The sequence below is a fragment of the Vipera ursinii genome, assembly GCF_947247035.1.
Source record: "Vipera ursinii genome assembly, chromosome: 2".
Classification (NCBI taxonomy): domain Eukaryota; kingdom Metazoa; phylum Chordata; class Lepidosauria; order Squamata; family Viperidae; genus Vipera; species Vipera ursinii.
This window is the reverse complement of record NC_139513.1, coordinates 37,958,757-37,985,111: the sequence shown is the minus strand read 5'-3', so window position 1 is coordinate 37,985,111 and position 26,355 is coordinate 37,958,757. Positions and strand designations below refer to the sequence as shown.

At 39.5% G+C, this 26,355-nt stretch overlaps 1 protein-coding gene across 2 annotated transcripts in view; it reads left to right on the top strand.

Annotated features, from left to right (window-relative positions):
* Positions 1-26,355, top strand: part of FRMD4B (FERM domain containing 4B) — a gene marked incomplete at its 5' end in the record, with an annotated part of 176,306 nt that overhangs the window by 126,073 nt on the left and 23,878 nt on the right. For both annotated transcript variants that reach the window (XM_083355174.1, XM_083355173.1), the window contains 5 exons: positions 19,493-19,569; positions 20,893-21,031; positions 22,375-22,516; positions 25,667-25,800; positions 25,897-26,016. In XM_083355174.1, coding sequence (XP_083211300.1) covers positions 19,493-19,569; positions 20,893-21,031; positions 22,375-22,516; positions 25,667-25,800; positions 25,897-26,016 — 612 coding nt within the window. The remainder of the gene's footprint in view (positions 1-19,492; positions 19,570-20,892; positions 21,032-22,374; positions 22,517-25,666; positions 25,801-25,896; positions 26,017-26,355) is intronic.

Sequence of the window (26,355 nt, the reverse complement as noted above, 5' to 3'; positions counted from 1 at the left end):
CCCTTAAGACCATCACCATGGCTTTCTGCAAAGAATGACCATCGGCAAGGTGGATAGATTTGGTTACAGCAGTGTGTGCACATTAGAAAACCTGCATGACCAGATTGGGGGCAAATCAATCTATCTGTAAAAAAATCTATTAGTTGTTTAGAGTTGACACTGATTTCATAACGTGATCAATCAAGGCAAGTTAGTATGAGTGTTCTCCAAATCCTGCTTATAAGGAAACTGTGACCAAGAAAAGTTGAGCTATGAATGCACCTTTGGCATGATGAAACATCAAGTTGTGGTTAACTAAAGTATACATTTCTATTTCCCTTTTTTTAATTGAAGTTCTGAAAGAAGAGAAGACAGCCCAAGGCTCTGTCTTAACTGTTATGGTGACATCTAAACTTTTTCAGTAGCTACTCTTATCCATTCGATGGGAACTACTTTGAAAAAGAGAAAGAGAAGATTCTTAAATATAGTTGATTATAAATAGGGTTGTAAATTAGAAAATGGGTATTTTGAACACTGTCACTATATATAAATATTCTAAATACAGGATTCCTGTATGATGTTAGACAATAAAGCAAATTAAAAGCTAATTGAAAAATCTGACAACATTCTGGAGTTGGATATTGGCATTTCTAAAAGATTAGCATTTTATGCTTCCAACATTGGTTTTCAAAATAGGATGACAAAATTGTTGCTCTTTGCTGCTGCAAATGGCAGTGTTTGTGGCAAGAAAGGGCAATGAGCTAAATGTTGTCTGTTCCGCCCCAACCCCTGTACCACATTAAAATTCATCAAAGAAGTCTCTTTAAACCAGAAGTTTCTGTCTTCAATAAATATATCCATGTGATGTTTTATTTCAGGGTACTTGGGTTATTTATTGTATATAAAGACCTAAATCTTTCCCAAATGATCACTGGCTCAGAAATCCTGTATCCATTTGCTAACAATTATAAGTAATAATATATAAGTCTGTGCTGTAAATCAGAGATAGTGAAAAGTCTTGGAAAGTCTTGACACATGCTATTATTATCATACCTCTCTGTAACTATTTAAAGTTTTTGATGTTTGTTTTCTCTTGAAAAGGAGATTGCCACTTAACCCTAGAATATAGTTTACTTTTTTTCTGAACACACAAGCCTTTCCAAATTATCACCAGAGTGCATTACTGAAACTAAAATAACTTCAGATTTGATTTCACTGTCCAGAATCACTTAAGTTTTAGGAATGTGATAGATGGGAGGAATGTTATTCTTAGCATCTGCTATTCTAGGCAGAAGCTGGATAATTTGTTGGAGGCTCTGAAAGCAACACATGTCCTGGGCTAGACTTTTAGAGGCCAATGGGTATGTGTGCAAAGCCAGGTATGACACACAAAACATCCCCATGCAGGTATACACACATACATGCTGTCATGGTTCCGACAGATGAAACTCTTCAAAGAACTTCAAGGCATTGTTTACCTTAAAGAATCTTTATTTGAGTAGCATAGCATCGGCATTTACATAGTCACTTACATAGTCAAAGCCCTGTTCACCACCCTGAGTCCTTCGGGAGAAGGGCGGTATAGAAATAGTATTAAAAAATAAAAATAAAAAAAATAAAAAAGCCAAAATCTGAGTTTCCATCCCCTGAGCACATAGTATCAAAGCACAATTCCCTCCTCCAACTAACAGTCATAAATCACATTCTCCAATTAGTTTGAAATGCAGGCTTCCCCTCCAGTTCTCCAGCCCACCAATTCTTATCATCTTTTATTTCAACCTTGGTTCACACACTAGGTTCAGTATTGTTATGTCTAGCTAAACTCCCATGCACATTCCTCCTCCCCCCAACATCATCTAACTCTAAGAGTAAAACATAAGAAGAAAATGGTTGCATCTCCATCAGTTGTCAAAGCAAAATATCCAATGTTAGCAGTGTTGACACATACACACACGCGCACATTGTTCCCATTCCCCTATCTGCATTGCTCAATATCTTTGTATTCCCTTTGTTGTTGGCAGCAAAAACACTATGTCATCCTTCCTTCTAGCGAAGCAACTAAATATCATTGCCATTTCCACTGTCAACATGAATACAGTATTCCCTTGTAGAGATGCAGTTTTCTGAAACTGCCACTTAACAAGCAGGCTTCACTGTAAGGTGTGGCAGGTGACAGATATTTGAGCAGCCACAAGAATGACTCAGCAGGCCACCTTCAATCTACACTTGTCCTATTGAATCAACAGAATAGCCATATAGCACTTCCTGGGCAGTCTCTTGGTTTACTAAGGAAGGCAGGTAGAGGCTGTTTGAGGAATGATCCAAGTTGCCTCTGTATTCCAGTGGTCAACAAGGTGCTCAGAAGTAGCATCTTCCAAATCAGTGAGAAATTCCCCAAACACCATCAGGAAACTCACTGGATGCCTACATTAACCTAGTTTGCCTCAAAGTTTTGATAGAAAAATAAGAATGGAAGACCCACAATATATTCCATGTTAAACTCCTCCAGTCTATAAATCCTCCTAAGGTTACCTTGGATTGAGCACCAATTATTTACTTCTCAGAGGTTGCCTCTTGGGAATTGTTGTGGATATTGATTGAGGGGCCTCTGAGTTTTAACCCTACAGTGCTACCACTTTTCAAAATTTTATAAATTTTATGTTCTTAATACTATTTTAATCATCTTGATTTTGTCCTTTTTTAAAATCTATATCTGAAAGTCATCTAGATCCAGCCACATAGCCGAAAGTAACCTAGAGCCAGTCACCTATATTTATTATATAAATATAATAATTTATATTTATTTGTTTGTCATACTTAATATACAATCAAGTACTTCTGGGCAAAGTAAAGGAATACTGTAGCAAAATGTGCAAAATGCAAGAAAAATACCCTCTAGGGATGATTTAGGCCCTGTCCAATCCTATAGTATAGCACACGGCGTCTTTGGAAAATATTTAGAAATATTTGGTTCTTTCTTCTCTTGGGGAGGGTTTAACAGTAGGAAAGAAAAAAAGTTTGCTCATTCTTTCCTTTGAGAAAGCCAGTTTTTTTTTTTTTTGCCTCAAGAATATTCTGTATCTATGACTCATCCTCTGATGTACGTATCTGGACTGGACTCTGGCATCACCCATAATTTCCAGTTTCTTTCACTCTATGCATTTTATATCTTCAGGTGAATGACCAGTTTTGTTTGCTCAAAAGTCAAAGACTATCCTTTTCCTCCAGCTCTGCAGTTCTTCCTTTCAAGCGGAAGAGTCAGAGGGAGGTGCCCTCTTTCTGGATTTTCTATGAACTGTAAAGTGGAGTTGCTAATTCCGTTTATCAAACTCACACAAGAGCTTTGTCAACATATATTGGCGTTTCTCTTGATAGTGTACTGTAGATGCCTGGCTTTTTAAAGCTTCTTCAAATTGTTTGAGAGGTGCTGCGTTTTTATCTTTATCTCTGGAGAATGAGGCAGCCTGTGCAATTAGATACACCCCATTTTAGATTAAACACAGGCACGCTTTTTAAGAAATTATTTTTAATAGGAAAATTGTGGTTCCAACCCAGCTTGCAGCATTTACAGTATTTAGGACGTGAAAGGTCACAGAATTCCTCTTAGCCTTTCATAAGGCCCTAAAAATCTGACTTATGTTCCCGAGCCTGGGGCGCTGAATGTGTCAAAGGCCTTCGATTCCTGGCTGTATTGCTACCTGGCCAAGTATCTTGTTCCTATGTATATTTAATGTGGATGTTTTTAGTGTTTTTATTGTTTTAAAATTTTTAAAACAGTAATATATTTTTTTAATTATAAGCACCCAGAATTATTGACTGAGATGAGTAGTTATAGAAATTGCATTAATGATCGAATAAATTAATGAATTAATTAATGCATGCATGCACGCATTGGGCAATCAACAAACTAGAAAAAGTCATGGCATTGTATCAAGATTAAACATTTGTCAGCATTCAGGTAATTGAACACTGTCCCATCCTGCAACTTGGTAGCCTCCAGAAATATTGGACAATTCTCATAATTCCTAGACAGCCCTGCCGTTGATCTTGGTTGTTAAAGGGGAGAGGGGCAGGTGAGAACAGGATAAGCCAATCTGATGTTCCCCCCCCCCCCCCCCCCGATATATTGAGATTGCAACTTCTAGAATTTCTAACTGGCGTGGCTGTTGCTAGCTGACCATTTCAGGTCCTTCAATTTCAGAAGAGATAGAAAATTGCAGGTAGTGGATGGTTGGAGTAAGTTATTTTACACTGCCTACAGTCACTTTTGTGAGATAGACAGCCATAAAAAATATTTAAATAAATAAATAAATCCATTTGCTTCACAATCATAGTGGGGAAAAACAGATCCCCACCTGATAGATGATCTGACCTGAAGAATGTGTTGGGAATAATTAGTGCAGGCAGTGCCAGTAGTCTGGGCCTCTTTGTAGAACTGTCTGTTTTCAAAGTGATAGTCACTATCATTTGTACTTTAAAGAACAATTTGTGAAAGCTTTGGAAATACACATGGAACAAATCTGAGGAGGTTTGCTTAAGTATATTATTATTATTATTATTATTATTATTATTATTATTATTATTATTATTATTATTATTAGGTTGTACGTACCTGCATCTCGGGAAATTCAGTTCATTCCATCTTTAACTATGGGGGGTGAGGTGTTACCCCCCCCCCCCGTAGATAGGGCTCGCAACTTGGGTATCCTCCTTGACTCACAGCTCAGTTTGGAAGACCATGTAGGAGCTGTGGTCAGGGGGGCTTTTGCCCAGGTTCACCTGGTGTGCCAGTTGCGGCCCTATCTGGACCGGGATGCTTTGCATACAGTCACTCATGCGCTCGTGACCTCTCGGATAGACTACTGCAATGCTCTCTACATGGGGCTGCCCTTGAGGACCACTCAGAGGCTTCAACTGGTGCAGAATGCGGCCGCGCGAGTTGTGATGGGGGTTTCCCGATACTCCCATGTAACACCTCTACTCCGCGAGCTGCATTGGCTTCCAGTTGCCCTCCGGGTGAGATTCAAGGTGCTGGTGATGACCTATAAAGCCCTAAATGGCATGGGTCCGGACTACCTACGGGAGCACCTGCTGCCGGTGTCAACTTCCCTTCGTCCTGTGCGTTCCCACAGAGAGGGCCTCCTCAGGGTGCCGTCGGTCAGGGATTGCCGGCTGGCGGCCCCCAGGGGGAGAGCATTCTCTGTGGCCGCGCCAGCCCTTTGGAACCAACTGCCTGTTGAGCTCCGGATGGCTCCCGACCTTCGCTCTTTCCGCCGTGACCTGAAGACTTGGTTGTTTGAACAGGCCGGCCTGGACTAAGGTTTATGTTTATTTTAATTATTTATTGTTAGGGCTAACTAATTTTAATTCTCTTTTAACTTTTGTATGTTGCATTTTATTGCCCTGTACACCGCCCTGAGTCCTTTGGGAGAAGGGCGGTATAGAAGTTTAATAAAATAAAATAAAATAAATAAAATTATTATTATTATTATTATTATTATTATTATTATTATTATTATTACTAAACTTCACATTAATTAGTCAGTGCATATTATTTCCTGGGTGTCATTTTTGTTTAAACTCTTATGTTTATTTATTTCAGCGAAACTTTGCAGATGTATTTCCTGATGGCTTGGTCTTTTGCAGGAGCTTAGAAATGTAGAGGCTGTTAAATTATTAACTTGCTCTCTGCTGTTGTATTTACTTCATTGTGGCCTCAGCTTTCTGAAAATGCAGTTCACAAGCACTAAACAAGCATTTTGCTTTTTATAATATGTAGTGTCCTTGTTTTTGATTTCTGAAAGCTGTTGCGCTTGAATTATTTTTGCATAAATGGACTTTGCTGGAAAAGTAGTCAAAGCGCTCTTCTTAGAAAAACTTTCCCTCCTTTTGGTGTGTGTGCATACGTGCTTATTATATTTTGTTGTGGGAAGGCAAAAATTTAAGCCAAAGAAAAGAACCCTAAGTTCTGTATCGCTGAATGATTATTAATGATTATGATTCCAAAACTGATGTAATATACATTTCTTTTCTTGATCATTTGAATCTACTTTCTCCCACAGGTGGTTCCTAGTTTAAAAATTGATTTTTCCAATGGAACAGTTAGAAGCAAGACAGTCATTACTAAGTCTTTAAGCTTTGAACTATTACCTGGTTCTGCACTCCTCAAGTGTTCGTTTTATAGATTTCCCTACGCAAAGGACCTCCCAAGTCCTAGACTTTGGTCAATGTCAAGTCTTAACTATTGATCATTTTACTTTTCTAATTCTTATCAAATGTATACTGTGCTTCCAACACAGAAGGTATAGCTTACAACAACAATAAAACGAAAAGCAGAAAACAGTGAAGTTAATACAGTTAAATCCATCATGGATTAAAAGCAAAGAGTGAAATCATTTACATTTAAAAGCTTGGGAAAGTAAGAACCACCTACAAATTCATAATGCCTGTATCTCATACGAGAATCACTGTAGTTGAACTCTTGGCTGTAAGGACCTCTTCAGAAGGGGTTCTGTGGGTCAGGTCCAATAGATACTAGGCCAAGCTGCTTAATGATTTAAAATCTAATTTCTCATCATCTTTCAAATCAGCCATGTTTTAACAAGCTTTCAAATTACCATGAGGGTAGATGCCACCGGGAGGGGGGGGGGAGAGTTGTGGGTAAGCCTCCTAGAGATCGCCATTTCATGCCCCATCCTGTTACACCCCATGATTGATAGGGACCCTCAGCATACAGAGGAACATGCTCTATTCTTCAGACTGACTAGACAGAATTTATGAGGAAAGATGGTCTTATGGATACCCAGAATCTGAGCCATGTACAGCTTTATATATCATAGCCAACAGTTTGAATTGCCTTTGGAAATGCACTTACAACCAGTGCCTCCTTCCATTATATATTATATATTCAAGATGGACAGGGTTTAACATTCATATGTATGTTCTGTACCAGCCTGCTACCGGCCCTGCAGAAAAGGCAGGGACAACCCCTTTACAAGAAGGCTAGAGGCTGGAACTAAGCCTGCCAAATTTATTAACATAAAACAGCAAAGAGAGCAAACACGAACCATGAAACAGGAGCTATTTTGCCTTCAGCAAACCAGCCCTCCCACACATTCCCCTTTTAAACAGTTCAGGGCGTGGCTTCTCTCTGCCTCCTTCCGAGGTGCCCCATTGCCTTCCTCTGTTTACTCCTGATTGACTGCCTCCTGCATCGGGCATCCTTGAACAGGGCCAGCTGTGGGTCATCTTCATCCACGCTGTCAGGCTCACACAGCTGGGTCTGCGTCGTGACCAGATGGGAGGGGCCTGGCTGAGGGCTCTGTGGAGCCTCAATATTATTCTCAGCAAGCTCTCCAACACCCCCCTCCTCCTCTGAATCGTCCGACCCAACTGCCGAACCCACAGGCTGACCCTGAATCCCAACAATGTATATGTAGGGGTGTAGGTCTACACATATGTTGTATATAATATGTATATGTTGTATATAGTATGTTTAGGTGGGTGTCATGTATGTGTTCACTTTGAGAGCGGGCAACTAAATTTCATTTTTGATATGTATCATTGTGCCCACATTAAAAATAACAATAAAGGTATATACTCTATCCTCCTATTTTTTTCACAACAATCCTATGAGTTGGACTGGGCTGAGAGAGTGACTGACCTAAAGCCATCCAGCTGGCACTCATGAATAAGGCAGGATCAGAACTCACCACAAGGTTTCTAGCGAGGTGCCTTAACCCCTCAACCAAAATGGCTCTCTGGCTCACTCAAAAATACAAGGAATGGTACCTATGGCTGGCTCCAGTTAATGTGGTGGCTGGCTCTGAAAAGGTGGGCATTGCAGAACTTGCTCCTGATCAGAACAATTGTCAAGTATAAATGCTCCTGAGACAGCGATGATTTCATATTTAAGAGCCATTTGAGCAGCCTAAAAGGGATTTGTTTGACAGATTATTTGCTTCTCAGGTCAAAAGGGAAGCAAGTGATGCTGGCTAGCTTGCCTATCTTGGTATTGGATTCTGTAGCTCCTCATCAAAATCAATAAGTTAATCCTGCTTAATAAGCACAATTGGGAGCAGCGCTTCAATGAAATGGTCATTCAGTGAATCTGCAACTGTGCTTATGATCTTCCTTCAGTTTTCCTTGTTTTACAGGCCTGCAAAGGCCACAAATGCAAGGATTGGTCATACAGTTACGTTCATCACGGTTATAACAGCGAATGGTCACTGTATAAGACTCACTAAATGAGGATTGCCTGTAAATGCAATGTCAAATTGAGAATAATGGAGGCTCGTGAGCCAGGATGGCAATATTTCTTGCAATAGAGACAGCACTGTAGCAATTTTACTATACAGTGCCTTGAATGATTGTTAGGTAAGAGAAGTAGTGGCAGAACCTTGGGATGGAGTCAAAAGAGGAATAAGCCTACAGTCTCTATGTACCCACAAACAAATTTAGCCCAACCTCTCTTGAATCCTGTTAAACCTTATCTGAGACTAAAATACTGCTAACAGTTAGTTGAATAGATTCCTATGCATAAGTATGAGCAATAAATCAGTTTAATAGGAACTTCAGGTGTGGTCCTGGTCTGACAGATAACCAAATAATAAGTTGGTCCAACATGCCTTCCCCCTCCCTCTCTCTCTCTCTCTCTCTCTCTCTCTCTCTCTCTCTCTCTCTCTCTCTCTCTCTCTCTCTCTCTCTCTCTCTCCCTCTGTTACAAGGAATGATAAATAGCTTGACTAAAGCCATTGCTTATGTACACAGCAAATGTATGTTCAGCTGCATGCACATCTTGTTACAGCTTTAAGATAAAGCATCTCTGCCACTTTGTTGGTTTTTGAGTATCATTCTTCATGATCCTGCACAGTAATGGCAATCTGGGCTTGTCTATTATGTATGACCATGAACTTGCTGGGTAGTAAATAATACTATTCCAGTTTCTTGCTGATGGCAGTGTCTAAATTAATCATCCATGTTTAGGGAGGGGACGGGTGGGCTGGTTGAAAAAGAGAGGCCAAGAAACGCTGTGATGAATCCTAGCTAGAAAGGAACAGTGCCTCATAACTACAAACCATTTTAATGGAAGAACCTTAGTCCCATTAACTTAGGGTGAATTAATTATGGAAGCAAAATTGTTCTGTTAATACTCCTTGTAATCGCTATTAAAATGCTGCTAATTATAGTAAGTGGGTTTCCCTAATATGGTTACAGATATAAAGATCTAGACGTATTCTGCATGTATTAAAAATAAGTACTTATTCAGTAGGCTGCTTTGCTAAGCGTCTGTTTTCTAGAATGGAGCCTGTAAGATTACTTAATAGAGAGAGACAGTAGAGGGCTTTAACCCCAATTTCGACATGTCATAAAAATAGCAGAAGAAGCTGGGTTATCAAGAAGTGGGCCAGATACCAGCATTATGCTGGACGATTTGGACTTTTTTTTAAAAAAAATGCTATCTATCCCAGTGATAGCGAACCTTCTAGAGACCAAGTGCCTAAACTGCAACCCAAAACCCACTTATGTATTGTCGGGTGCTGGGTGGGCATGGCCCATGGGTAGGCATGGCCAATTGGGTTGGCGTGGCTGCGGTGGTAACTGCAGACTGGGTGGGTCTAAAAAGTTCAATGAATCAATTCCAACTTTGCGAGATCTTTTTTTTCCTGCAAGAAGTTTAAATTGGTTGATTGATTGAACCTTTTTTAAAAAATAAAGCGAAAAGGTTTTATAAAACCCAACTGAAGGTCTAGGACTGGGGCGACAGTGCGCGTGCCCACAGAGAGGGCTCTGTGTGCCACCTGTGGCACACGTGCCATAGGTTCGCCACCACAGATCTATCCCCTTAGAATACTCTTTGCCTTTTTCATCTCCTCTGCTTCTCTCGCTTCTCCCATAGGACCACCGTTGCCAGGTGGTGGAATTAGTTTGCGGTAAATCTTTTCTGTCATCTCATCATCTGAATATTTACATTCCAAATAGGGTAGCCCTCCTCTTTGACATATCCTCAGATGTCACTTGGAGACAGTAAGAATACACCCAGGCATGAGACATAATTGACCTTCATGATGGTGAAAAGGATAATCTGGAGGGGAAGGAAGTGGGCATGACTCCGACTTCAATTTATTCATATTTTACCAGTGCAAATTTTAGAAGTTTCTTACCAGAACAGTGATGTTGCAACGATTGACTTATTAAAAAAAATTATCAGATGGTGATGAGTAAGAGCTGGGGGAGGGGTGAGAGGAAGTTGTGCATGTATGAGAGGGGGAAGAGGTTGTTTTTTTCATGTCTACATATGGATTGTTAATCCATAGTACCTAAATTATTTTATTGCTGCTTATTCAACATTTTGATGGCCACCAAATTAATGTAGAGGTTATAGAAGTTAGGAGTCTCATTTAAAGGGAACATGTTCACCCATTTGCCTTTTACCTGAAAACTTTTAGGGTATATTTTTTCTTTTTTTTTCCATGCCTGAAGAAAAGTAAAACGTATACAATGCTATTGTAATGGGCATGTAGATTTTCATTGTGTTTAAAATAATTTTAAAATAGCTTTTGTTTAAATCAATAATGCATGTTTTCCAGATGACATCCACTAATACGCAACAGCAAAAAGAAATTAGATAAATTTTAAAAACTCAAAGGTTTAATAATGTCAATATTAGGGAAGTTCCAAGATGGTACCAGTACTGATAATTCAGATCAGATATAATATGAGGGCTTTTATGGGACAAAGTTACCAAATTTCCAATGATAAGGCTGCCTTCTTCTCTTCTTTTAAATAATCAAAAATATTACTTTAAAAACCAACATTTTGAGTCCTTTGGATTAATTAATAGTTGGGTATTTAATTTCATGTTTGTTTCAAATTCTACCTGTTAAGGTCAGTAATAGTATTCAGTGTTCAGTATTTCAAAAGACATAAATGAGATCCCTTTTTGAAAACAGTTTGTGTACTATTTCTGTTTTCTGCTAGTGGCAGCTCTTATAGTGGAATCTTCAAAAACATCAAGAAAGGTTGAATTGATTTCATCTTGCTCAAATATACATTATTCTTGCAATTGGTTGCATGCAAGTAATTTGCTATTTTGCATAAAAAAGAGTTGATTATGTAGTGGCATTTTTAGTTTTTAGGAAGCCTTGTCTAAATCTCTTCTATGGGTAGACAGTTTCGTGAACTATTATGGCAATTTGGCATAGTGTGCTTCCATGTGAATTCAGTAAAGTTGGAATGCTTAATGTCAGATTCATTATGCTTTGTTCAGCTGTTCTGCTAACAGTACACAAAAGGGATACAGAGCTTTTTCATTCGATAAACTGTATTATTTACTTTGGATAGTGATATATTTACCTTTTAATATATGTCAACAAAGCACTGTATGGAGAACATTAAGACAGAAAATTATATATAAAGTTAATAAAGCCACACTAAAACAGCAACAATCCAAAGAAATAGTAATTAATAATATTATTATTTTTAAAATTAAGAAATTAATAATTAAAACCAAATCTTGGCAACCCAACAGCAAAAAAATGCTAAAAACAATCTCACATTCACCTCTGTTGGATGATCTGAAGCTTTATGGAAAACCAGAATATTTTTTTTTACCTTCAAGAGACCTAGGGAGGTCATGCCTGTCATGCTATCTCAATTACATTTCTGCCTTCAACTCAGATTTCTTTTCACTGACTGGTGTATTGGTTGCTTCCCCTGTTTCTCAAGATTATTCCTACGGTCTATTACAATACCCTAAGCCAGAGGTCCCCAACCTTTTGGGCACCAGGGACCGGTTCCGTGGTGAAAGGTTTTTCCACGGACCAGAGAATACATGGTTTTGTATGCTGTCTGCATCCCACAGATGGGGCTTTGGTTGTCTCTGCGGCCCGGTTGCTGGCATGCCATGGACTGGTACTGGTCCAAAGACCAGGGGTTGGGGACCCCTGCCCTAAGCATTGTTTACAATATTTGTGGACGCAATTTGCAAGTTAGAACAGTAACTCATACAGTTTGGTCTTTTCCTGTCTTTGTCCCATTTGGGGCTAATAACAACAGGTGCGGTAACATTACTCTAGATCAGTCTCTTTGCATTCAACATGCATATAATATTCATAGCTATATCCTCAGTATTTAAAAACTTGTCAAGATACCAAGAAGCGTTGGGGGGTTTTTTGGAGATGAGGTTGGACAAAAAGAGCTATTATGCAACGTTGTAGTGAGAAATTTACACTTGATTTCAGGAATGATTTTTGCTATGTATCTTTGTCTAAATATTTCAGTGATGAGGGTGTTTTTGTATTAAGAAGGAGGCAAGAAAGAGCAATATGATTTCAGTGTTTAGAACTGTTCCACAGGATCCCCTTTTCCGTTTTTTATTATGATTATTAGTCTGAAGCTATATTATTTAATTAACACTATTGTATATATCTGTAATAAGGGACATGGTGGCTCAGTGGGTTAGGACGCTGAGCTTGTCGATCAGATGGTCGGCAGTTTGGCAGGTCAAATCCTGAGTGCCGCGTAACAGAGTGAGTGCCTGTTACTCGTCCCAGCTTCTGCCAACCTAGCAGTTCGAAAGCATGTAAAAATGCAAGTAGAAAAATAGGGACCACTATGGTGGGAAGGTAACAGCATTCCATGCGCCTTTGGCGTCTAGTCATGCCGGCCACATGACCACAGAGTCGTCCTCGGACAATCTCTGGCTCTTCGGCTTTGAAACGGAGATGAGCACCGGCCCCTAGAGTCGGAAACGACTAGAACGCATGTGCGGGGGAACCTTTACCTTTTAGATAGATAGATAGATAGATAGATAGATAGATAGATAGATAGATAGATAGATAGATATAGATATGTTCATTAATTTAGCTTAAAGATTACCAAACTGAATTTAAGAAAAATATTCTGAGAAAACTGGTCCTTAGATTTCGTATATCATATTTCATGAGCGTCTACAATATGTTTGCTTTCCACATTAGTACTTAAAATGTTTATTTAGTAATACATTTGAGGCAAGTGCAAGATTTCTTTCATGAACTAAATGGATTTATTTTTTAAAATGTTTTACACTCCAGCTATATGGCCACTTAGATCAGGGGTCTTCAAACTTGGCCCTTTTATGACTTGTGGACTTCAACTCCCAGAATTCCTCAGTCAGCATGCCTGGCTGAGGAATTCTCGGAGTTAACGTCCATAAGTCATAAAAGAGCCAAGTTTGAAGACCCCTGACTTAGAGTAAGCTTGACAGAATCCCACAGGACTGATGTTTGGAAAACAAACAGAATATTGTTAATAGTTAATCACACCAACTATTCCAGTTAGCATGGATATGATTCAGGATGGGATTCCAAGGTGCTTGAGGGCAAAGCCACCTGCTGTGTTCACTCCATCAATAAAGTTCTTGGATAAATCAGTGCTTTGAATTTTTAATACAGGTGGTCCTCACCTTACAACCATAATTGACCCTCAAATTTCTGTTGATAAACAGAACGGTTGCTGAGTGAGTTTTAACCCATTATATGACCTTTTCTTACCACAGATGTTAAGTGAATCACCGCAGTTGTTTAGATAGTAACATGGTTGTTAAGTGAATCTAGCTTCTCCATTGACTTTGCTTGTCAAAAGGTGATCACCTGACACCAGAACACTGGAACTGTCATAAATACATGCCAGTTGCAAAGCATCTGAATTTTGATCATGTGACCAGGGCATGTTGCAACGGTCGTAAGTGTGAGAAATGGTCATAAGTCACTTTTTCCAGTGCCGTTGTAACTTTGAGCGGTCACTAACTGAATGGTTGTAAGTCGAGGACTACCAGTTTGGTACATGGGGATCTGCGTAAGCAAGTCATGCAACTATTTCCATCAGGAACGCATAAGGAACTGTAGCATCCACTTATGCATGGGACTCACGAAGGGCTTTGCAAGCTTCTAGTGAACAGACATTGTTCATTTTAGTAAACTCTTGTTGCCCTGATGGCCTCCCCACAAACTTCAGATCTGTAGAGAGATCACACGCATGCCCTGCTGGCTCATAAATTATTCCTAAGGAAGTGATGAAAAGGGAGAGTGCCTAGGAGTCATTATTAGTCAGAAAGATAAGGCGACAAAGGAAAGAGGCTACACTTTCAAGGAGTCCTGTTTCACGCACTCTTTGCTCTCTCCGTGTTCATCTGAGCCAAAGGGAAGGGCCCCGGGAATGTTAGAAACTTTTCTTGTCAAACCTGTTGCCTTTGGAGAGGGTGAGTAAGACTAAGGGGAATGTAGAGGGTGGTCTTTCTTCCTCACCCTGCATAGTGGGAAGTTGTGACACAAGTCCTCCCCTGGGCTGCATTAAAAACATTTTCACTCTCTCCGATCCCGGGTTTCTGGCATAGCCCTCCTTCTGGGAGACACCAAGCAGGTTTGCTTGCTTTTCTCTCTTGTGCTCTCTGTGGAGGAGGAGGAGAAAAGGAGGGTGGAATAAGGAGGTAGCCCCAGCAATAAAAACTGATGATGTCAGCAATGTGTCAGCAGAGAGAGTCGGTCGGTGAAACTAGAGTTACACCTAAGTGTCTGAGGCTTTGAGGCAAGAAGTTACCTTGCTCCTTGGAGGAAGGCTTGGAGGGAAGGAGGATTATCTTAAGCATGCATTTTCAAAATAAAAATCTCCTGTTGCACTTTTTGGAACGTACAGAATAACCATTCCTTCAGCCTCTGCAAAGATCCAGGTAAGCACAAAGAAATTTCCGTCTTGGACAGTTTTTATTTTCCGCTGCAAGTATAAAGTATTGTGTGCAACATTAAAATGCACAGATTTTCTGTTATGGAAATTGGGGAGAAAGGAGTTGGTGAAAAGAGTCGGTGAGCCCAAATGGTCATAGTTTGTGTGAAATCAACCAATTTGTGTCTATATAATATGCTTTAAGATCAGGACTAAATTTTCTTACTTACATGTTTGTTGGATAGAGACAGTTCTAATTTCTGCTTTGCAGTCATTTTTCATTGAAATAAGATGTCTCAAAACTCCTGTAAGTTTTTTATCCTAGTTTTGAGTATGTTTGTATTCTTGTTATAGAATAAAAATTGGGTATGTAAACAAGGACTGTTGAAACATTCCAGCAAACCAAAGCCGAGTGTTTTGTCAAGCAAAATCCAGTGTTGTTCACAGCTTTTTTAAACAGAACATCTAATAAAACAATTGCAAAGTACAGCTTGGAGCTGGAAATATTTTTGAAGATGAAAGGCTGGTAAAAATAATGTTGCTTGGCTCATCCGTGAACACAGACAAAGGAGCAGTGTTATTTCTGACAAAAGTGTATTTAGCACAGAATTTAATCTTTCGTGTTTATGAAATGTATGATTGCTTTATACTGTTGACTATAGTTTACTTTTGGCAGTTTTGTTGAGATACGATAGTTCAAAATATTCTGGTGTTAAATACGATAAAAGCTGAAATATCTTGATGAGATTTTTGTAGGCCAATTTCTTGGCTAAGTATCCGTTATCTTGGCTATGTATTCATTATCTACTGAAATGAATAATTTGAACATTTTACTCAGAAGCCATTACATTTCTGATCAAAGGGCTTCCTCACAAGATATAAACAGTGTTGTACTTTGAGTGTAGCACTCCTTTGCATATATACATGAGAGTAAGTTAGATTGACCGCTATGAAAATTGTGCTCAATTAACAGCTATTTATTAATGAAAAGGCACAGACTGTAAGATAACATCCCCAAGCACTGTTTTTCAGGAGCACAGTGGATAGTAAATTAATTTCTATATATCCAAGCAGAAGATTTAGATGTTGAGAGACTGACTTACACATAATCATTTTTAAAAGCATGAAACCTGGAACTGTGGAGTTCCAGATAAATTGTCCTTACTTTGATTTACCTTGGGCTGAAGTTAAAAAGGTTTACTTGCCAAACCAGCTGTTTAAGTATCTTTTCATCTCCTACATCAACAATAGCAACAAAAGGTTTTGGAACTAAAGTGCATTTACTTCATTATCTTTCATACACTTCAGAGACGTGTGTGAAAATTTGTTAGCTTTGTTGTGCACAGGTGCTTATTAAGAACTTCAGAAAGCAGAGTCCTTTCCTGTTGCAAGTTCCAAGAAATACAGTAAGGGGACAACTGTAGATTGATTGTATATTAAGACTTCTGAAGTGGTGACATACAGCAAAAGGTACCTTTCTAGGAAGAGTTGAAAAAAAAAGCCCTGAAGGAACATATCTCAATGGTAGAATATAAACTTTGCTTGTAAATTGCTCCAGGCAAGATCTCTGGTATCGATCCTGGATATTTACTGTCACAAAGTCTAGATTAGGGAGGATGCTAAACTTCCAGTCCCACAAGCGGTGGTCAGCAGGGCCAGGGATGAGAATGTTGGGAGTTGTAGTTCAGCAAGGGTTGTAGATTCGACACCATTATCTTAGATACAGGTAGTCCTTGACTTAACAACCACAATTGAGCTCAAAATTTCAGTTTTTGGAACTGAACAGTTGCTAAGTGAGTTTTTCCCAATTTTACCATCTTTCTTGCCATAGTTATTAAGTGAATCGCTGCAGTTGTTAAGTTAGTAACATGGTTGTTAAGTGAATCTGGCTTCCTCATTGACTTTGCTTGTCAGGAGGTCGCAAAAGAGGAAGCACATAAACCCCAGGACATTACAACTGTCATAAATATGCATAAATTTTGGTCACGTGACCATGGGGATGTTGCAGTGGTCATAAGTATGAATAATGGTCATATGTCCCTGTTTTTCAGCACTGTTGTAACTTTGAATGGTCACTAAATGAACTGTTGTAAGTCGAGGACTGCCTGTAATATTGATGCAGATGATCTCACTCAGTTTGAGATAGCCTCCTAGGTTTTTTTTAATGTTTCACTAGTTTTATGGATCATATGCATCCTTTTCATCTCATTTCACCTCTTCTATGCTAATTTAAATTCCTTCTATGCTCTTGCATCATCCCTCCTAAACTCCATCCTTTCCTTGTTGCATAGGTCTTACTTCCTGTTCCCAGCTGCTTTCAACACTTTGGGGTTACCCTTGAGGCATCCTTGCTGCTGCCTGTACCAAGTGCCAACCACAGTGAAAGGGCAGCATTGTTAGCTTGTAGTCAGAATAAGATGGATAACGTCAACCTTATCAATTTTTCTTGCATCTTTCTCTGAAATGTTCATATAGAAAAGCAGGATGGATATGTTTTCTTCATAATGCATTCACGATTACTCACTGTATACTGGGAATATCCACCTCCAAATAAAATATATTCCATTCTAGGGTATAGCAGTGTCAACTTATGGCATGAGTTTAAAAGAGCATGGGTAAAAATTCAGAAAGAAAAGAAAGATCTAGCGTTTGCTCATAATACAATAATATGTGTATCCCAGGGTTTCTGAATCAACTGGAAGTTTATGTGGCGAATATATCCCTTTACAAACCTGAATAAGGAACTGAAGAATGCATTCCACATGCTGCTCTAGGTCTTCTCAGATTCTAGATCAGTGTTTCTAATCCTTATCAGCTTGAAGATGTATGGAGTGGGGACTACTGGGAGTTAAAAGTCCACACATCTTCAAGTCCCTTAGGTTGAGAAATGCTTATCTGGCTGGGGGAAGGGCTGGTTGGGGAATTTCAAGAGTTGAAGTCCATTCTCATATTCATTCTTCTCTCTCTCTCTCTCTCTCTCTCTCTCTCTCTCTCTCTCTCTCTCTCTCTCTCTCTCTCTCTCTCTCTCTCATGAGTGATATTAAACTATTATTGGAAACGCTATTCTTTTGTTATTTATTAACATAGGAGATATATAATGATCTTCCTTTGTCCTCCATTCCCATTGTCACACTTTCATCTTTTATTTTAGCGAACTTATTTAGAGTTTTCACTGCATTCAGCATCATCTCAGACAGAGAAATAATACTTGTGCCACACAGGGTAAAGAAGGCAGCTGTTAAAGGATGACTCCTTGTTGCCATTTAAGACAAAGAAAGCTATGAGAGTTCATGGAAAGAGAATTGTTATTAGATGTCTATGGGGAGACATGGTTTGCAGGAGCAGCAGAGGATTTTGTCGTTCTTTTCATGATTGTTGGGATGCCCTCCCTCTCTCCTTCTCCACAGATCTTCGCTTTTTATATAAGGGAAATTGTCAAGAGTTGGAGCTGAATCACTGTTTACCCGGGAGGCCATAACAAACATTAAAAAGAAAGTAAAGGGCAATCCTGTAATTTGTCTACTCCAAACTGAATACTATTCAGTTTAGTGGGTGTTATATCCAGTTAAGCACTTATAACACATGTAAACTGCCTTCCACCTAACGGCCACATAGTTCACTACTGCATAATATCTGTCCTAAGAGTTCCTCCAGGAACTTTTCCCTGTATTCAGGGCTCTGTTTTCTTGCAACTAGAAAACACTGTGATGAGTGTGTGGTGTGTGTGTGTGTGTATGTGTAAACAGATGATTGGTCTCCAGAAGTAGTCCACAAGCCTGGAAATGCTTTGAAATTATTAAAACTGCAGCTTTAGGCAACCAATTCAGACCCTATTAGTTACATGTATTTTATATGGAATTTTGTATTTTCATACTCTATATAGAGAAGATATATCCAGGTTCAATTTAGTTGTCCTGCCTGATGATATGCTATTCTCAGATAAAAATTACATCAAGTCTCCATTGGTGATGGTCGCAATTTGATCATTTCAGACATCACAGCAAGAACATCACATGTTTCATTGTGTGTGTTAACTTTATTTGCAAATGCAAAATGCCCTATGTGCTACCACCATGTGGCTGTTTTGGGGAAATTATAATATGCTATCTTATCTGGGTAGCCAACTCCTCCTTCCCTATGACATATTTCCTCCTTCTCTTGATCATGTGCCTTACACCCCGCCCCTTTCTGGGATGGACTTCCTCCTTCTTTCTCCCTGGGGACTCTCCTCCTCCATAACCGGCAGACACACATGCTCCTCCATGACCAGCAGACACACGTGCAGACACTGAGTCGTTGCTGTCTTTTGACCTTGGAAATATCGTGCATTATCATCTAATTCACCTCATCTGCTGTAATCTACTCTGCATGCAAATAAAGGTATTTCTGGATGATAAAAGATATTTTTATGAGTTCTGCTATCTGAAAAGAATTGTTAATAGTGATAACATCTGCTTATACAGACCAGCACAGGGGTCTTAACAAAGGGATCAATCACAATACAGCATTTTGAATCAGAATAGTCAAAAGACAGTATCGACTCACAGTGTCTGCACGTGTGTCTGCACACCCTATAATATCCTTGTGATTGTGGCACAACATAAAAGTAGAAATATAGAAAGTATATTACTGCAGGCATTTTAATTTTAGAAATACTTTAAAGGATAGGATTTGTTTTACATAATTCTAACCTGTAGCTTGGAATACTGTTAGGTTACAGTTCAGTGGAATTATTAGCAGTGTAGCATTGTGAGAAAATAAATTATGAGTTCTGAGATACTTGTATTTTCTTTTTTTAAAAAAATTCTTCTAGTTATTTCAATGGAAGCAGCTGGAGAATCTCTATTTTCGTGAAAAGAAGTTTGCAGTAGAAGTTCATGATCCCCACAGGTAAGAAACCGGGAACTTATTTTAACTGTCCAATTGGATAAGTTGCTAATTCTATGGAATCTAGGCTTATGCCATATTCACACATGATGCTAGACTGTAATGTGGTTCATTTTTAGCTCATCCATCCCAAGGAGGGGGGAAATGTTTTACAATAGTATGGCTCCCCATTGTGCTAACCTGAAAGGGATGAATTCAACATCATTGTTTCCCAGATATATCTGTGTTATGTGAAATAGCTCCATCTAGCATTTATGTCTAATATAATGGAGGATTGCTATTGTAGCCCTTTTTTCCATTAGCATTCCAATCAGTTCCTGAAAAAGAGCCATGAATATATTTATAAGAAAAAAGTTGGTGCCAACTAAGAATAAAACTGTTGGGAGAATGTTGTATACAGATTAAGTCTTTTGAAAAAATGTGGTACAAATTATCCACATACATAAATTCTAATGCCTTATAGATACAACATTCAGCTTCTAGAATTCCTACAGCATTCATTCTGCCTGGAGATTTGGGGGAGGTTTTTCCACAAACCAGAGGGGACATGGTTTTGGGTGCTGCCTGCATTCCATGGATGGGGTTTCACTTGATTGTGCGGCCCGGTTTCTGGCATGCCACAGCTCAGTGCCAGTCTATGGCCCGGGGGTTGGGGACCCCTGAGCTAGAATTCAACATAATCACTACACACTTCATCCAGTCATCCAAAAAAGGAGAGGTTTATATTTGATCCATACTCTGTGCACTAAACTAGACAGGGAGGAGAGCAGAAAAGCACTCTCAAGAACCACCCCACTGTGATCATCAGCTTTGTTCCTCATGTCAATATTAGTTCAAAACTGCCTTGTACAATTGTGAAGGAAATGGATTCAGCTCAGTTTTCTACTGAAAGGAAAGTCTGGGTATAAAGAAACCTCGTTTCTAGGTATGTGGGAAAGGTAGGAGGTTGGGGATGGTCGTGAGTAAATCCCACTATGTCTAAAATTCCAACTTATCTGAGGAAAGGTTTCTTCTGTCTGATAGTTCCCCCCCTCTTGTGAATGAATGTTCAGTCTTTCTAGCAGTTGCTGCTGCCTCTTATATAATCTAAGTGGTACAGCCAGGCACGGGTTTGCTATCTTAGTGAGAACTAAGCTAGGTACAACATAAACATTTAAAAATTGAAGTGTTAACTATTTGGGCGTCTGTTGGTTGATTAATTGCTTCTTTGCTTATTTAACCTCTAGAGGACAGACTTGCAAAGGCTAATCTAAAGGGTTGACTCCCCCCCCCTCTCTCTCTCTCTCTCAAAAAGCAATATTCATTTAAAATTACAAAAATGCTTAGAATTTCAGTATCAAGACGGACCTTTGGACAGAGTGGCCTTGTAGTGCAAACCTGGTATGCAAACACTTCTCTAATCAAATCCATCTGGGTGATGGCAATCAGTCAACATCAGTTTTACTTGGACAGGAAACAAAGCCAAGTAAGTGGTCTTCAGTGATATTTAATGTAATTATAGAATTGTCCTAGAGTGATTATACAGAGATAGTCCTTGGGTTACGACAGCAATTGGGATTGGAACTTCCATTGCTAAGCAGTGCATCATTCATAAAGAGCGATGTCATGTTAACATATTTCTTAGTGATAGCAATCCTGGCTGTCCCTGTTGCTGAGAGAAGATCAGGGGTTGTAAAGCAAGAAACTGAGACAATTACAACTTCTTGCCAGCTTCCAACAAGTATTGTCAGTTGGGAAGCCAGCACAAAATTGCAAGTCCTAGGTGACTTGCAAGCAGCCCATTGACAGGCGAGTACTACGGAGTACTACGGAGCGTGAGGAGAAGGATGCATTCCAGTGCAGTGTGACTGGAGTGAGCACTATATAGAGTGTGGGCGGGCGTGCAAGCTATGGAGTATGAGATTGTATAGTGGGCTCCTACTCCTACTCCTACTCCTTAGTGCGCTCCTAAGGAGAAGGAATGGCAGGAGCAATTTGCAACCTTCTCTGCCAACTTCCCCATTGGCTTTGCTTGTGGGAAGCTGGCAGGGAAAAAAATCTCAAATGTTGCTCATGTGACCTTGCAAGCGTTGTTTGTTTGTTTGTTGTATCCCATCTTTATTATTTTTATAAACCCACACATAAGTGCAAGTGAGCTGGTTGCCAAGCTCTTAAATTGTGATCACGTGACCATGGGGAATGCTGCAACAGCCAGAACATTTGATTATTGGTCATAAATGCCACTTGCTGAGCACTATCACAAATTTAAATGGTTACTAAATGAGTGGTCACTAACTGAGGTCTCCCTGTATTATCCTTGCAAATTATGACATTTTGTAGCCTACCTTGTAAAAATATCCCTTTTAGTGATTCTGAACAACAAGCAGAACTGACTCTTTTTATCATTTGTAAATAGTTTCATATTCATCGGGAATATGGAAGCCTGGGTTGAAAGGCTACAGTTAATACAGTCATTTTTTTTAGTATTATATTTGAGCAGCAATGCAGTTGTTTAACTTATTTCGTGCTACTTCCAGCCACAGCTGGAGAAATGTTCCAAAAAACACATACAACGTTTAATTGATGAGTTTCATTTTTCCTTTCTTTTTTCCTAGATTCATTTTGAACATTTCTAATGCCTAATTAGGTTTTTGGCTTGTGTTTTTAATCACTGATATCCAGAAAACAGGTTAAGTCTCAAAACAATATATATTTAGCTTTGGGGACCGTACGAAATGTGTTTTGTACCTTTTATTTTACTACAGTTAACTTGGTGACACATGGTAGTTCATTGTTTTGGTTTGTTTGCTTGCTTCAAAATCCTTTCAGGCAAAAATTCCCTCAGCCAGAAGCTTGGATGATATTGCAATGGACCTGACAGATACAGGAGTGCCAAAAGTTTCGAAGCTAACAGCTTTGGAAGCAAAGAATCAACTTATTATGGCCAGCAATGGTAGCTTAATCTCTTCAGGTAGGAAGTCTTTATTTATTTATTTATTTTTATTTATTTATTTTAATCCCATTTATATCCCGCCCTTCTCCGAAGACTCAGGGCGGCTTACAATCTAAGCACAAATCAACGTGCTTAGCTTCTTGCCCGTTTGAAATGTTTGCATCTCTGAGGTTTGTTTGTACCATAGAGTGTGCTGGTGGTTACACTCTAAATCAGAGGTGGAGAACTATAGTGTGGCCCTTTTATGATTTGTAGACTTCAGCTCCCAGAATTCCTATGCTGGCTCAGGAATTCTGGGAGTTGAAGTCCACAAGTTCCCCACTCCTGCTCTAAATGGTAAAAACCTAAAAGAAAACCTACTAATATGAGACCTCAGATAAATCTATTATTGAACATGACAAATCCAACAAAAACCTTGGCTAGTCCTTTAAGCAGAGGCTCGGGGGGGGGGGGAAATCGCACAGTCAGTTTTGGGTATCATGATGGGTTTTCATAGAAGGAAGTGATGGTAAAATGAAAACAAAAGCTTTCTCTCAACTTACCGTACATCCTGCTTGTTAGTGGTGGTGGTACTTCAGATTTCAAAAATATCAGGGAGCGACTTTCAGGGAAAATTATCTTCATTGTCCTCCAGCACAGAAAAGTAGATAATTATCCAGCAGGTAGACGTCCTTGATTTACGACCATAATTGAGCCCAAATTTTCTGTTGCTAAGCAAGTCAGTTGTTAGGTGAGTTTTGTCCCATTTTACAACCTTTTTGCCACAGTTGTTAAGCGAATCATGCAGTCATTAAGTGAATCTGGCTTCCCCTATTGACTTCGCTTGTCGGAAGCCTGCTGAGAAGGTTGGAAATGCTGATCACCTGACAGTGCAACTGTCATAAATACATGCCCAAGTTTTGATCACGTGACAATGCTGCTCCAGTTGTAACTTAACTTTTTCAGCACCGCTGTACCTTTGAACAGCCACTAAATGAATTCTTGTAAGTCGAGGATTACCTGTAATAGGGGGAAAAATAATCAACTAATAAAAGCTTGGCCCCCTAAGAAAAGTGAATGGAAATACATTCTCAGAAATAAAAATTTCCTTTTTTTTTGTCCTCTTCAAAGCTGGGTCTCCCACCCCACAGGCCTTAGGCTAATGTGGATGACAGGCTTCTTATGTGGGATTTTGCTAGATTTTTTTGGGGAGTGGGGGGGTTTCTTCATATATTTGTTCTTCTGTAGTGGTTGGATGGAGAGACAGAGGTAAACTACATAGATCTGGAGAGGACCTCCTGAGCAAACAGAACTGCTGAGAAACAAAATCAAGACAGATGGAACCGGCCACTTTGGGGTTATTCATCTCTCCTGCTTATTCTGCATTTTTTACTTTTGAAGCAGCAGTCTCAGGAGAAGTTTTGTGTAAATGTGATAGTTTCAGAAAGGAGGAAAGGACCAATTATATTGTGAATAGCTAGTTCTAGCCACCCCATTCTTGGCTACTCATGCAAGAAGTTGCTGGTTGCAAGGAAGAAACATAATTTTACAGTCTGTCTGTTCTGGTTTACATTCAGCCCTACTCCTGCTATGCAGGTTTATTCAGGACAACTTTCAGGGTGGCATGAGGACATTCATACGTCATATCTTTTGTCTGTTCCACCCAGATGGCCTTGGACTCTCTGGAGTCAGAAGTCTCCTGTGGTCTTGTTCTGTATATTGATGCAGTAGCCAATTTACCTGTCCCACATTCTGGAATTTGTGTTTCAGTGTAGTGAACTAAAAATCTAGTCTTCCAGGACTGTAGTATAAAGGTCCCCAGCCTTATATTGTATTTCAATATGTTGAATTCATTGAAACTGCATTTCCCAGAAGTCTTAACCATTATGGCCACAGGCACTTATCAACATCTCTGGAGTCACCCTCTCTGGAAAGGCTGATTTAAAACAACAAAACTAGCTGATTTGTTGCATTTCTAACCCAACTTTCCTCTAGATTGCTCAAGATAATGTACTTTAGGCTTACCCCTTATATTAGCCTCATAGCTTTTGGTAAAGTGAGAGAAAACTGTTGATTTACTCTCCCACTAAACTCCATGGTCAAGTGAGAATTTGAATTAGCTTGTCCACGATCACTCCCTTAGCACCTTAGTCATACTTCCTCCCAATGAGCCTTTTCAGATTTTGTACATTTGTAAGAAGGACAACTTTAATCTTCCGGATGAATAAACCCATTCCAAACTTTGTTTAATTCATTGAGGAACCTAAAAACCACCTAGTTTTTCTGGATCTGCTCAGCATATATAGAAAAGATGTTTGAAAAGGAAGTCTTAAATTATAAAGTACTGCAGCTAGAAATCAAGCAGTGACTTAACGTTTACTTCTTACAACATTCTTGAATTCACCTCATAATCTAATGAGTTTAAACAATTTGCATACATTTAATGAGAGCATAGGCATGTTTGTCTGAGCTGAAAGTAGTGGATGTATATCAGGGGTGTCAAACTCAATTTCATTGAGGGCCGCATCAGCATTGCAGTTGCCCTCAAGGGGCCGGGTGGGTATGGCCAGGGTGGGCGTGGCCTACTGGGTGGGCGTGGCTAGAGTGTGTATGGCCTACTGGGTGGGCGTGGCCAGCTCTACATCGTTGGCATCAAGGGTGCCTATGGGGCCCTGGGCAGGAGTGGGACAGATCTGAGGGTCTCTGGCAGGAGGAGGGTCTCTGGGCCAAGGCAGCGAGGACCATTCCCTCACTGTTTCCAGGATGGCTTTGCGGGCCACATGAAACCACTTCACGGGCCGAATCCGGCCCCCAGGCCTTGTGTTTGACATGCCTGATGTATATTGAATTCCATTGGGGTGCTGCTGAAAAATCACAAGTTAGTTTAAGGAAAGATGTGAAAACACATTCTTTTTAAAGCTAAGCTAACAAATTTACAAATGGAATTGCAATACAAGTTGTGGGCTTCTTATAAGCATTTGTATTTTTCCAAACACTGTTTTCTCACCAGTATGCAAATAGTTAATTAGCCTTTTATGGCTACTGAGCATGTCTACTCACAGGGATTCATTTGTGCTTTTCCTCCCCTTAATTTTTGTTTGGTTTTGTTCATTTTTCTTACATCCACAAATATTGGATTTCGCCTCAAGCCCTTTGAGTCTACATGTCTATATATATTTTTTTATATAGGATCTCAAGATTCAGAAGTCAGCGAAGAGCAGAAGAAAGAGAAAATCGTAGAACTGAGAAAGAAAGAAAAGCTTTTGCAGGAGAAACTCTTGAAGAAAGTTGAAGAGTTGAAGAAGATCTGTTTGCGGGAAGCGGTGAGACTGGTTGTTTTCACTCCAGTCAAGCGCAGTTTGGGAGTATTCATTCATTCTTTCTCGGGTTGCTAAGAGTGCTCTTCTCGTATTCTGTAGGAGATCACTGGAAAAATGCCAAAGGAATATCCTCTGAACAGTGGAGAGAAGCCTCCTCAAGTCAGAAGGCGTATAGGTACAGCATTCAGATTGGATGACAGTATGCTACCCAGTGAGGAGGTAGGCATATATCTTTATTTGTTTATTTATTTATGATTTTGTAATATCTAGGCAGCTGCCCATCTTAAGAACACAAATCTGGGTGACTCACTACAACAGTAAAAATCAAAATGTAAAACAAAAATCTGGCGCTCCAGCCATCTTGGATGAATACTTCACCCTAACCCAGCTCCTGAGTAAAGACTTGACATTGGAGGATTCATTGGCAAAATCAGGTCACCCCAAAATGTTTAAGTGGAATCTCTTTTAAATACCTTGCTTGTTATAGCTCATGTTTTTTTTGGTGTTGGATAAGGGCCTTGAATCCCCCATGTAAGTACTGGTAGAAATAAAGATTAA